At 37.6% G+C, this 14170-nt stretch overlaps 2 protein-coding genes across 4 annotated transcripts; both read left to right on the forward strand.

The window, feature by feature from the left end:
* Nucleotides 1-5363: 5363 nt before the first annotated feature.
* On the forward strand, nt 5364-8987 carry LOC139136968 (uncharacterized). 2 transcript variants are annotated; one of them, XM_070704843.1, is made up of 6 exons: nt 5364-6045; nt 6342-6659; nt 7023-7265; nt 7592-7668; nt 8274-8482; nt 8860-8987. In XM_070704843.1, exons 3-6 carry the CDS (start codon nt 7111-7113, stop codon nt 8899-8901), a joined length of 483 nt encoding a protein of 160 aa, XP_070560944.1. In that variant the 5' UTR covers nt 5364-6045; nt 6342-6659; nt 7023-7110; the 3' UTR covers nt 8902-8987. Both variants share the same exon structure in this region; 1 of them encodes a protein (XP_070560944.1).
* Nucleotides 8988-8993: 6 nt separating this feature from the next.
* LOC139136969 (uncharacterized) lies at nt 8994-12146 on the forward strand. 2 transcript variants are annotated; one of them, XM_070704845.1, is made up of 3 exons: nt 8994-9259; nt 9692-9844; nt 10072-12143. In XM_070704845.1, the coding sequence occupies exons 1-3, from the start codon at nt 9029-9031 to the stop codon at nt 10207-10209; spliced, it is 522 nt and encodes a 173-aa protein (XP_070560946.1). In that variant the 5' UTR covers nt 8994-9028; the 3' UTR covers nt 10210-12143. The 2 variants fall into 2 exon arrangements, with proteins under 2 accessions (XP_070560946.1, XP_070560947.1); XM_070704846.1 differs by lacking the exon at nt 9692-9844 and having other exon boundaries at nt 10072-12146.
* Nucleotides 12147-14170: the final 2024 nt, after the last annotated feature.

The raw sequence follows: 14170 nt of genomic DNA on the forward strand, positions 1-14170 counted from the left end.
GTCAGAGAACACAAAAACCAGACTTATTTTAATGTTTTGAGTTGCCATGGTAACTATTATTGGATTGAAAACGTTACTTTTTCCCTAATTCCTATTAAAGAACTATTGATTGATGTAAAAAATTGATAAAGGGGTTTTTCTGTTAGAACACCAAAAGAATTACACTCATTTTAATGTGAGATGTTTCCATGGCAACCATTCAGGAGTTAAAATTACCAGTTTTTCAAAGATTCCACCTAAAATCCAGGAATCAACAGAATGTGTTATATCAAAGGGATATTTTGGGTTAGAAAGACCAAATATCCAGTGTAAAAATCCAGTAATCAACAGAAATATTATACCAAAGGGTTGTTTCGGGTTAGAAAGACAAAATATGATATCCATTTTTACTGCCCTGTTTTTCCATAGTAACCTATTTGCGTTTTAAAATTTCAATTTTTGTCCAAAGTCCATTAAAAGTAATCCCAGTTACTATGCAAATGCTCTCCTAAGTGTATTTATAACAGTATGAACTCCATGTTCATTTTTGTTTAATGTTACCATAGTAACCATTTCAGTAACCACAGCTTTTTATTTAAAACCATGCATATTTTAGATAAGGGGTATCTTTTTTCGTTAACCAGACAAGAAAAGATTCTGCCCATGAAGTGAATTCTCTAGTCTTTTGTTGTGTATACTTGCACACCTTTAATACCTGAGGAAACAGGTATAATGGACGACAGTGGGACTCAAAAGTTCTGTGACCTATAACCCGTTTCACTCTAAGAGTAGTATGTAAATTTTAAAAGTCGCCATAACAACATGACAACAACATGGCCTTTTCAGCACTAAGACATACTGTAGCAGGGGTAAAATAGGCCATGGCTCTTCTGTCAGGAGGAAGCATAATTTCTGTGTCATTGTGATTGATACATTATTATCAAAATGCAACGAGAATGCGTTTTTATTGGCCTTCGTTTCCTGTGCCTGTCATTCAAGTACGTCAGTTCAGATATGAAACTTTGTTGCAAAGTTCCACCGCACGTCGTCTTCGCAATTTTCAGAACAAAGTCACATTATTTGCCCAGCTGGGTTTGACTGCATTTATCTAGCTCGTCCCAAAGTGACGGACGGATCTTTACACCTTTCAGCTTGGTGAAAAACGCATTTATTGATTCGCCAAAGGCCTGTGGATTCGCTTATTTTTGCACAAGTGCTACATGGACATAGGAAAAAGTTCGACTCACCCTTGCCCTCTCGATTGTTGAATACAACAACAGTCCATCATGATGAGAGTTCTCGATTCAAAAACTGTAGCCGTGCTCGAATACAAATGTCTTCTCATTAAATTACGTCATTCTTGATATACAATTGTTAGCATTCCAAATCTGTCACCCTTCTTTTTTCAAAGTTTGGAGAAGGCAGCATTTCCATCTGAATGATTGAACGACGTGAAACGCAAAATTCCATCGCATATTATCCAGCAATATGTACACTGTACAGTAGAAATACTTTATACGCTCCAGGTACGTATAACTATAAGCTTATACTCCACAAAATGGCTTCAGGCGGCTTGAACTTTCTGAAAATATTTCAACGTCCTACTTGTTACCTTAGGGACTCACTTTTGATCTCCTGAAAAGTATTCTCTGCAGTAATTCCAGTTTCTGTCAACATGCAAAGCTGAATGACACGAGACGTAGTGTGCAGACTACACATTCACGAGCACGTTCCATCAATTGCGCATGCTCATATTGGCAGATTACACTGGCAAAAGAGTGCGCATGCGTAAAGTTACATTTGTAGCACAGATCTCATGGAAACTCATGCCTTTGCCTTTCCATCCCAAAACTTCCTTGATTGCTTACAGTTAATGCACATGAACAAAATAAAACCAACAACGTCAGCATAGGGAGAGGGTTTATGGTTTTCGCCACAACTACAAATGCCACGCTTAAGGTACATTTACAAGGCCAATTACACTGGCATAGACTCTCCACAGTCGCTGTGCCTTGTTTTCTACATGCCCACGACTGCCACGATGGGCCTGCATTCGAAGCCTACGCTGTGCAGCTCAGCAGGTTGGAGCAGGCGCTGCCAGACACAGCGACTGTCGTTTTTGCAAGTATATGAATATTCATAAGGGTAGTGATGTCAAAAGGAACACCTAACCGGGCGGAGAGAATATATGTACAACAATTAGGAGTCATCGCTATTGACAAAATTAAAATGAACAACACCTCTTTTTTAGAATCCCCACAGCTTCAATGAACTGTTATTAGATTTCTATATAATACTTATAGCCCCTAAACTTGTAATAATAATAATTAATATAAGTATTATATAGAAATAATAATGCGAATAATAATAGGTTCAATTTCCGTGAAAATTTCACCATAAGGGTATTTTGGGTCGAAAAGACCAAATATGATATCAGTTTCACTGCCCCATGTTTCCATGGTAACCATTTTAGGGGTTGAAAATTTCAGTTTTGCTAATATCCCATGAAAAGTTACTTTGATTGATATATGAAAATTACCTAGTGGGGGGAGTTCGGGTCAGAGAACACAAAAAACAGACTTATCTTAATGTTTTGAGTTGCCATGGTAACTATTCAGGGATTGAAAATGTTACTCTTTCACTAATTCCTATTAAAGTACTATTGGTTGATGTAAAAAAATCATAATAATGGTTTTTCTTGTTAGCACACCAAAACAATCACACTCATTTTAATGTGAGATGTTTCCATGGTAACCATTCAGGAAAAAAATTACCAGTTTTTCAAAGATTCCACCTAAAATCCAGTAACCGACAGAATATGTTATAGCAAAGGGATATTTTGCGTTAGAAAGACCAAATATCCAGTGTAAAAATCCAGTAATCAACATAAATATTATATCAAAGGGTTATTTTGGGTTAGAAAGACAAACATGATATCAATTTTTACTGCCCTGTGTTTCCATAGTAACATATTTGCATTTTAATATTTCAAAGTTTTCCAAATTCCATTAAAAGTAATCCCAGTTACTATGCAAATGCTCTCCTAAGTGTATTTATCACAGCATGAACTCCATGTTCAATTTTGTTTCGTGTTGCCATGGTAACCATTCGGGTTTTTTATTTAAAATCATGCATATTTTAGATCAGGGGTAGCTTTTTCGTTAACCAGACAAGAAAAGGCTATTTTATGAGATTCTGCCCATGAAGTGAATTTTCTAGTCTTTTGATGTGTATACTTGCACACCTTTAATACCCAAGGAAACAGGTATAATGGACGACAGTGGGACTCAAAAGTTTTGTGACCTATTAACAACCCGTTTCACTCTCAGAGTTGTATGCAAATTTTAAAAGTAGCCATGACAACCTGGCAACAGCATGGCCTTTTCAGCACTGAGACATACTGTAGCAGGGCTAAAAATGGCCACGGCCCTTCTGCCGGAGGAGCATAATTTCTGTGTCATTGTGATTGATACATTATTATCAAAATGCAACGAGAATGCGTTTTATTGGCCATTGTTTCCTGTGCCTGTCATTCAAGTAGTCAGTTCAGATATTGAAACTTTGTTGCAAAGTTCCGCACCGCACGGCCGGTCGTCTTCGTAATTTCCAGAACAAAGTCACATTATGTGCCCAGCTGGGTTTGACTGCATTTATCTACCTCGTCCCAAAGTGACGGAGGGATCTTTCAACCTTTCAGCTTGGTGAAAAACGCATTTATTGATTTGCCAAAGGCCTGTGGACTCGCTTATTTTTGCACAAGTGCTACATGGACATAAGAAAAAGTTCGACTCACCTAACCCTCTCGATTGTTGAATACAACCACGGTCCATGATCATGAGAGTTTTCGAATCAAAAACTGTAGCCGTGCTCGAATACAAATGTCTTCTCATTAAATTACGTCATTCTTGATATACAAGAGTTAGCATTCCAAACCTGTCACCTTTTTTTTCAAGTTTGGAGAAGGGCGGTATTTCCATCTGAACGATTGAACGACGTGAAACGCAAAATTCCATCGCATATTATCCGGCAATATGTGCACTGTACAGTAGAAATACTGTATACGCTGCAGCCAGTGCAGGTACGTATATACTCCACAAAATGGCCACAGACGGCGTGAACTTTCTGAAAGGATTTCCTAAACGTCCTCATTGGTACCTTAGAGACTTACATGTGATGTCCTGGAAAGTATTCTCTGCAGTAATTCAGTTTCTGTTAACATGCACACATTTATAGCTCAACGACATGATAGCGCGAGACAGTTCTACGGTACTATACACATTCTCGCGCTCCCAGGCTCAATTGCGCATGCTCATACTGGCGGACTACGTCACCTGTGTTTTGCTTCCGGCGCGGCCGACTTGGCAACTTAGGTTGAGCAACAAATAACGAACAGCCGAACGCACTCTCAGTGATGGCGGCCACCGTATTGTGTGCATACCGAGACGATCGCTCGCCGTGCGCGTGTTGATCCTCGAATTCTGACCCATAATCATTTAAAAAATGCATTCAAATGTGATAGTGAAAGCTGTTCTCAATTAATAAGGTGGCATACTCAGCATAGCTGGATGTTTATCGCTAGTTTACCTTAGACCTCGCGACATTTGCAGGAGAAGTTTCTTAGCACGGACAACTTGATAACATAAAGCATGGCGGTCTGTAAGTATTTTCATTAATGTGTTGTGTAATTTACGAGGTTCAAATTTAAGTAAATCAATTTTAACAAGATTGAAACCGATTTAACCGTGTCCGCAGTGATTTAATCTGTACATTTCATGGCGTGATTTGTCATGGGTTATTTTTTATGCGTGTGGGTTTTTTATTTACGTCCATATGTGCGTTGCAGTTGAGCATAGTTTTTCGGACCATCACGCATGTCTCCCTGGTAACGGGTTTGTTTACACACTGACATATTTTCTGGCGTCTTTTCAATCGTCTGTTGGCCTAGACTGAAAATGTCATTCGAATTTCATGCTCGTGTGCTAAAACACCGGTGTCGTATTTGTGCACGGAAAATAAATGGCACAAGTTATCCATGCTCCAATTTTATCGTGGAGTTAAAGAATTGTTTCAGAGTACAGTTTTAGTGAAGACATTCTGATGTTCACCCGTCTAATTTTTGTTGTCTCTGTAAGAGAGTCATTGCTTCATGGCAGCAGGCAGAAAGCAATAACAAAACCTATCGGCCAGGGACACACGTAGTGAAATGGTCCAGACACTGTAGAGTACGGAGATGTGCGGTGTGTGATGCATTGTGTAAGGCAGGAAAGAAAAAGAAAGACAGTAAAAACAGGGCAGACCAAGTCAGTACCAAGGCAGTGACATTTCTGGTATCACTGGCAAGGAGACAGGAAAGACGGGAAACTACAGAAACACAGATTGAAACTCATGGCAGTACAAATCTAACAGCAGCTGGTAAAACAGAGGGCAGGAAAAAAGATGAGAAGATTCATTCCCTTGCAGAGACAGAGGTTCAATGATCTCATTGAAGAAATGGAGTGTCCCATTTGAAAAGACATAATAGATGGATCAATACAACTTTTGTGTGATGGACCACATGTGTGTTGTGCTGAATGTTTGTGTCAGTGGTTGCAAGTTTCTTCATCCTGTCCTGTTTGCCGTCTCTCTATTATGTGTGAATCTATTGTAAGTCCCCCCATTGCCTTTGCAAACATGCTATCAAATGCCACAGTCACATGTGATTATGGGAATGTCGGTTGTAAGTCAGTTGTGCCACTGCAAGATCTGCAACACAACACGGAATGGTGTGTTTACCAGTCCATTGCTGGAGACCACTGCTTCTCGTCAGTGAGCCCATTTCCCATCAGAAGCCACCATACTCCAGTCCCCATTCCTGACCAAATCAATACCGAGACATCAAATGATGAAACATCAAGGGATAGGCAGAACAATATATGTGCAGTGAAGGCCGCAGAAATTGTGTTGCAGAATGTATCAGCGGTGCATATGCTGCTACAGTATGAAGAAATGGCAACAACACTTGTCAAGAAAAAAATAGAAGCAAACAGAAGTGATGATAGTTTGATAAAGGTTAAAACCAAGGGCCAGGTGAGTTTTTTACCGGCATTACTCTTGCTGATCTATACCCACATATCAATATACAGTTAGATTTTGGAGTAAATTCTTCTGATAAAGCTATCATGGAATATGATAATTTGTAAATTTGTATTTGTAATAACATTTATTTGGTTTTGTAGTACATGTGTGACCTGGTAGTGGTTCAACAAATTAAACAAATTAATTTCATCAAGTAATGAGCTAGTCCAATTTCATGAATTTATCACCCACATATACTTTTGAAAGATAAATTTGGTTTTTTCAATTTTTGGTGTGATTTTTTTCAGCCATTGTGTTTAACATATACACCAAAGCCACGAAAAACAACCTCAGAAGCTAGCACTAGGACAAGACGTCAGAGGGTGTTGCAGTTAAGTCAGAGGAGAGACATTGTCAGTGGTGGTGATGCGATGCTGCAGCTGAGTGAGAGGAGGTGAGACACCAACAAAAGGACAAGGAGGAAAATCCTCCAGATCTTGGGACTCACTCCTGACATACCTCCAGGTGCTGGCCTTCATTTGGAAGTTGCTATGGGAACAACATGGGCTGCCAAGAGGAAATTACGGCGTTACTTCAAGGCATGGCATGTGAATATTGGAAGTGAGGTATGTTATGCAGGTCATTTTCCCCCACACTCATCAAGGTCACTGTCCTTCTTGACCTCACAACCATGAATTTAATAAGTCATGTTTGGAATTTTCTGGAAATTTAATTAGTTGTGTAAGAGAGAGAATTTTAGAAGAGTAATTAGCATGTCAATAAAAGTTCTAGATTGTTCTTATATGCTCTTATATAAGCACATGAGTATTAATATTGGGACAGCAGGCTTGCAGTCAGACTTTTGGGATTGTGTGCAAACTCTATTATGATCATGTAGAGAAAGACTGTGGATAAGTAATCTTGTTATCACATATTACTGAATATATGTGTTACTGTTGTTTTTGCATCTTGTTCATATTTGTCTTCAGGTCTAGCAAACTTACCCGGCATGGTACAATACCTACCAGTGAAATTTGGATAAAGTTAGGTGGGGACAAGGGTCAGGGAACCCTGAGAATGGTTTACCAAGTTGCTAACATCAGTAATCCAAATGTAGCAGATAATACAGTGATTTGGAGTACATTTGCAGCACCTGATTCCTATTACAATTTAGAAATAGCTTTAGCTGTTAACAGAGGTCAGGTAGACAAACTGGATGGCACAAAGTGGAAGTAAGTCTAAACATGCATACTGTGTTTTACAAAACAATGAACAGATTGTACCATATATCTATTTTGGTACAATATTAGGAAGTTCAGATACATACATATTGGTTATCCAAGTTTAATACATGCATTATACTGCTGATCCAAAAATCTGAAAAACAATGTGCAAATCTGACCAAACTTATGCAGCATAAATATGATACCTACATTAAATAGTACAAAGGGCAAAGTTGTTTTCTTGCATGTACAAAATGCATTGATGTGTAGAAACATGGGCATTAATTTAGAATGGTGTGGACAATTGTCTTACATTCCACTTTGATTTATTTCAGGGACAAGACACTATTAGCACGGATGATGGGAGATTATGAGTATCTGGCCCAGAGTTATGGATTGTCTGGACCAAATGGTATGAAATGTATACTTGCATGCTATGATTTATACGTGAGAAAAGTTGAGGCACTGACAGGACAGGCAGTTTATTGTGTACACTTCAGTTTTACCTATGATTTACATGTGTACATCCTTGACCTATCAGTTTGCAATATGTGCGACTGTTAATAATCAGCATGCATTGTGTATGATATGCTGTAGAACACAATTATGATAATTTGTTGTAGTTTTTCGTTGACTTAAGACATTCACAGCTAACATTGATTAGTCAGATAAATTTAAAGGAAGGGGTACACAATGGGTCAGATCTTGATAAATATTTGCAAGCTATTGACAAATGATTGTTTTCCTCTGTAGAAATTCTTGTGTTTATTTCTCAATTTAATTCTTACACATAGTATTAATATGTATACTGGCAATGCAAAATGTAGTAACCATGAATTTCTTTGAAATAAATATTTAAATTGATAAGTTTGCATATTACAGGTACATCCTCTCCAAGAGTTCACACATGCACATCAAATTGACTTCATGAACACCAGTCATGTCTATACCTACTAAGGTTTTTAAGTAATTATGTCAGTTTTTGTTCCTTGTCTTCCTCACATTGAAATATTTTAGGGAAATATTTTTGCGTATGCTGTGTGATCAGCAAGGAACAAACACAGTTGCTGAAGGAGGAACAGCCATTGTCATCAATGAAGAAGAGAACCCTTGATGATATCAGAAAATGTCACAGTGAATTTCTTTCAACTGGTGGAAACCTAAGGCATGCCATGCAGCACTACAATAGTGTCAGAAAGCCACTTTTCAATGTACCACTGCACAGAGTATGTACTAATAAATTCAATCCACTATGTTGTTTGCTTCCATTGACCAACTAAACATATAGCTCTGTTCTGTTTCAATCAGTTCACTTTACCTTTCTCTGAACAGTTCAACAGACCACACTGTGACCTATCTACATGTGTGCATGCCACTATGTCCATAATGGTGTAGACAAATAGAAGTTTATTAGTGAAGCTATATGCGAAAACAAGTTGACAATGAAGCCAGCACATATGTCAGTATTTGTGATCAATCTAGTTGTTGTATATTTGTATGTAGTGTTTTCTTCATAAATAGGTAGGTATGAATTAAAGTTACAAGATATTGTCATACATTAAAAGTAAAAGATACATGTGCTAACCCTTATATTTTATCACAGGTTGCAGTGCCAGGGTTGCACATCAGTTCTGGCTTGTTTTAAAAGTTTTTCACCATGATGGAAGCTAGCTGTGCAGTACTGGATATCAAGATCATCACGACTCTGGAGAGAGATGATGACATTGATGAAACCCGTGCTGAAGCCTGCTGGATTTGACACATATGTAGCCATGTTGAAACAAGTCGAGACATTACAGTGTGAAGCGAAAGAACTCCAAGAAGAAGCTAAGACCTTGGCTGATAGTGTTGAAAAGGCTCTCCTTGCTGATGATGACTGTGACAATGATGATGATGATGACGACAACAGTGAAGATGATGGCAGACCGCCACTAATGACCTTGGGCAAAGTTAAAAAAGCCCAGGAGAAAGTGCAGGAACTCAGTGAAGAAGCTGACAGGAAGGTTAGTATTTATGAATAGAAGATCATAGTACATTAACAAAATAAAAATACATGATTTTGTGATAATTTTGAAATCTTGTGAGACACAATTAATTTAAGTGGCAGTGAGTTGCTAGCCAAGTCACTTTTTATCAAACTGGAAAAGTTGCCATGTTAAATAAACTGTAATGTTTGTTTAGCATGGTGTTAAATTTCCTGTATCATGTGAGAACACCCACAGATAACCTGTCTAGCAACCTGAGATCCCAGAGGGTCTCCTTCATCTTTGAAAATGGCATATTGAGAAGTAAGATCATTTTTGTGATGATAAGCAATAACATTGTCAATCTCAAGTGCACAGTCATGTCTATGCTGCATTTTCAGAATTTTGGCTTGTGCACATTTGTAGTGCAGTCATTTCCAGACAACACAGTGTTTATCTTTGTTTTCTTAGATATCTGAAGCTACAGACGTAAAAGCGAAACTGCCAAAACAATGTGGTTTTGTAGTCTGCGGTATTGACCAAGCTCTGCAGTCATTTGGTGTTGGACGTCATTCTTACCACGGGCAGGCATTCATTGACAATCATGTGAACAAGTGCTGTAAAGTATGTGTTTTACAACTGTACACTGTTTTGTTGCTAAAGTCATTAAAGGTTCAGTATTCTGCTTGTCATGATTTTCAAGCTTTCAGTGTTAGATTTATTGTGTGTTATATATATACTACAGAAGATGTATTTCGTCTACATTATTTTGACCTACTTTCAGTGAAACAGCTCTGTTTGCTTCTTTGAAAGAAAGTTATCATATCCTTTTTTTTATTTTTGTGTTTCAGGAAGAAAACATTCAAACGTGCAAGAGCGTCATCAGGACCACAGCAAGAATATGCCCACAGCTGAATGAACAGGCTGCACACATTTGTGGTCTGTATAAGCCAATATTTTCAAAATTTGCAGCCTGCCATAATCTTTAGAGTACAAGCAATAGAATGTCAGTTGAACATATTAGCAGTTATTCTCAGTTCAAACATATCACATTTAATGGCGTATTACAGAGAACACTTTCCTTATGAAAGTGTACCCCAAAATGCATATGTTAGAAGATCATATCGCCCCTCCGATTTCAGGGTTTGGCTTTGGTTTCCTCACAGAACGGTGTAGAGAGTATCCATCATGAGATTAGGAAGGGAAACATATCACATTTAATGGCATATTACAGAGAACACTTTCCTTATGAACGTGTAACCCCCAAAATGCATATGTTAGAAGATCATGTCATCCCTCAGATTGAAAACACAGGGTTTGGCTTTGGTTTCCTCACAGAACGGTGTAGAGAGTATCCATCATGAGATTAGGAAGGGAATGGACCGGTATAGTAAAGTACCTGGCCATAATGGTTTAAAGAAATTAGAACTTATGGTAAGGGAGCATCATGTGATGACAATCCCAGTCATGTGAAATTGCCAAAAACACAAAGGGGTTCATACAGGACCAAATAAGCAACCTGAAATAATGATGGCCATAGTGATAAAAGTAAAGATAAATCATGATAAAATAAACATGTAAAGAACAAATTAATTAAGTCAATAACAAACCAATATGTAAATAAAAACAATGAAACCTGGTTCTTTCTATGAATCATATTTTTACTAAATTGATGCTTGTATTTTAGTCCCCACAGATACCGTCCTGGGGGACTTATAGGTTTGGTCATGTCCGTGCGTGTGTCAGTGTGTGCGTTTGTCTGTCCATGCATCCGTCCGTTCACCCAGATATCTCAGAGATACATGGAGCGATTTCATTCAAACTTGGCACAAGGATTACTTGATATGTTATACATATGCACGTCGATTTGTTTTGTGATATGATCCAATATGGCCATCGTGCGACCATTTTATTACAATTTTTTTATGTACGGCGCCATAACTCGGACATGTTTCAACCGATTTTATTGAAAGTTGGTACAAGGACATTGACCTTCATCATACATATGCACATCAATTTGTTTCACAACATGATCCAATATGGCTGCCATGGGGCAATCTTATTACAATTTTGTCATGTAAGGAGCCATAACTCAGGCATATCTCAACCGATTTTATTCAAAGTCGGTACAAGGACATTGACCTATGTCATACATATGCATGTCAATTTGTTTCATGATATGATCCAATATGGCCGCATGGCAGCCATTTTGTTACAATTTTTTCATGTCCTTAGCCATAACTCAGGCCCGTCTAAATGGATTTTATTCAAACTTTGTACAATGACTTTGACCTATGTCATACATATGCACGTCGATATGGCTGCCATGCCACCATTTTGTTACAATTTTTTCATGTACGGAGCAATTACTCAATCATATCTCAACCGATTTTATTCAAAGTTGTTACAAGGACATTGACTCATGTAATACATATGTATATCGATTTGTTTCACGATATGATCCAATATGACCACATGGCAGCCATTTTGTTATGTTTTTTTTTCATGTCAAAAGCCATAACTCTGGCAAGTCTCAACCGATTTTATTCAAGGTTGGTACATGGACATTGACTTATGTCATACATATGCATGTAGATTTTTTAGACAGTAAGATTAAATATGGCTGCATGGCGGCCATTTTGTTACGATCTTTCCATGTTCAGAGCCATAACTCAGACATCTTTCCACCAGTATCATTCAAAGTTGGTATAAGGACATTGACTTACGTCATACATTTGCACATTGATTTGTTGAACGGCATGTAGCAGTATCATGTCAATTACCTAAGTTTCATAATTAGACTGATATGTCGAGAAATACTGCATCGGATTTCATGAAACTTGGTACAGATGTTAAGCTTACATTGCTTTAACAATGTCAATTTGTATTTTTTCAGTTTCTATGTACCTTTCTTTTCGTTTCCTATATTTTTTTTTGTTTAGCTCTTTATTTCTCCCTTTTTTTTAAATGCAACTTTGTGGGATAAGTTACTTTTGATATTCAGAGAGTTTGTAAAAGATGTTTGCCCGAAACTTTGTTTATTTGTAATTTATTTGAGTCTTGTCACTTCAAGAAATAAAAAAAAATGTTTTATTCTATATGCACGTGCCTGTTTTGATCATTTATGTTATGGTTTGAAGTAATTTTTAATAACATTACAGTTAATTTGCCATTGTGCTGTTAAAAAATCACCGTACAATACAAATAAGGCAATAATACATTGATTTCTGCCTATATGATGAAAAAGGTGCCTCTCTAATTTTTGCCGTTTGTGGCGCTGTTCTGTGGCTTCCGATTGAATGTGTATCCGTAAAGTTCGCACACAAGTTAAAAGTCTGGGCCTGCTGGTATCGCTTTAAACTGCTTAGAGTCACTTTTCCGACAAGCATCTAATTAATTACTCCTTGGCCTAATGATATCCCTCTCTCCGTACAGTATGATGCATAATTCTGCGCTGCACGTACAACATTAGAAGAAGTCACCCCTTTTGACAAAATTAAAATAAACAACACCTCTTTTCAGAATTCCCAGACTTCAATGAACTAGTGTTATTATATTTCTATATAATACTTATAGCCCCTAAACTTGTAATAATAATAATAATAATAATAATAATAATAATAATAATAATAACATAAACAACAACAGCAACAACAAGAAATTCTACAGCTGCAAGTAGCTATGACCTAGTTTCATGACATCTCCTTGCACAGGAGCATAAGTAGAAATACATTTTTGCTCCCAAACGTATCCCTATGTACCAGGAATCAGACCTCTACCTGTATTGGTTGCCATGAACTAGATATTCAATTAATTAAAGAGGCATAACATGTGGTTCCGTATCGACTCTCACAGTCCGTGCATAGTAAGTATGACTATCTTATCTCTGATAAGCTTTTACTGAGATATTATCCATTTCTTATGTCAGTGACGTACATGGTACCACTTCATGGCTTGACCACTGTATTTCGTCATTCTCTACTCACCAGTGTATTAATTCGATGTCTGTTTTATATGATGTTAATATCTTCTGATCATTTTCCACTCAGCATAGTTCTCGATACTGGTACATTGCCGTCATGTGAAATCTCAATAACAACAATAAGCAGTACTCTGGGAAATCTGTAAATTGGTCTAAGGTAAACTGTAATCAACGTAATGAATATCGTAATATCTCTGACATGCTTCTTGCTGAGGTTCACATTCCTACTGATAGTCTTTGCTGTAAGGATGTACAGTGCCATAAAACAAATCATGCTCGATGTATTTCTCAGTTACATGATGATATTATTGATAGCTTGTATTCAGCAGCTCTTCAGATTTCACCATTTATTCGTGATAATGTTGATCATACTTTGACAGGGTGGAATTATTACCTCGAAGACATCCTTTCTGTTGCTCGGGATGCATTTAAACTGTGGCGTGAAAGGTGGAAAACCAAGGAATGGGCCCCTTTTTGAATTCAGGCGTCGTACGCATGCGATATTTAAATATGCTTTAAGAAGTTGCAGACGTAATTAGGAGCAAATCAAAACTGATGCGGCTGCGAATAGTTTATTTACTGGTAATTGTAATGCATTTTGGCAGTCAATCAACAGAATTAATGCAAAGACTCCGCCTAGAACCAACACTGTAGATGGCTGCAGTGGTGGATGTCATTATCTCTGAAATGTGGCGGAAACATTTTAGTGATCTCTTAAATGTGGTGCACTCGGTTAGAGACAAAGAATTCGTGTTAAATAAGGTTAACGATTGCATCCTTGATCAAATTAGTTTTGTATCACCTAGTGATGTTCGTAAAGCCACTCTGCTGGTCCAGATTCTCTCTCATCTGAGCATTTTTCTATATGCTAGTAATAAGTTATTGTGCTTTCGAGCATGTTTCTCACTTCAATGCTTACTCATAATGTATGTTCTCCCAGATTATCTGAAGTTTTGTTAGTGCCCATT

This window comes from Ptychodera flava, chromosome 7, assembly GCF_041260155.1.
Source record: "Ptychodera flava strain L36383 chromosome 7, AS_Pfla_20210202, whole genome shotgun sequence".
NCBI classification, from domain to species: domain Eukaryota; kingdom Metazoa; phylum Hemichordata; class Enteropneusta; family Ptychoderidae; genus Ptychodera; species Ptychodera flava.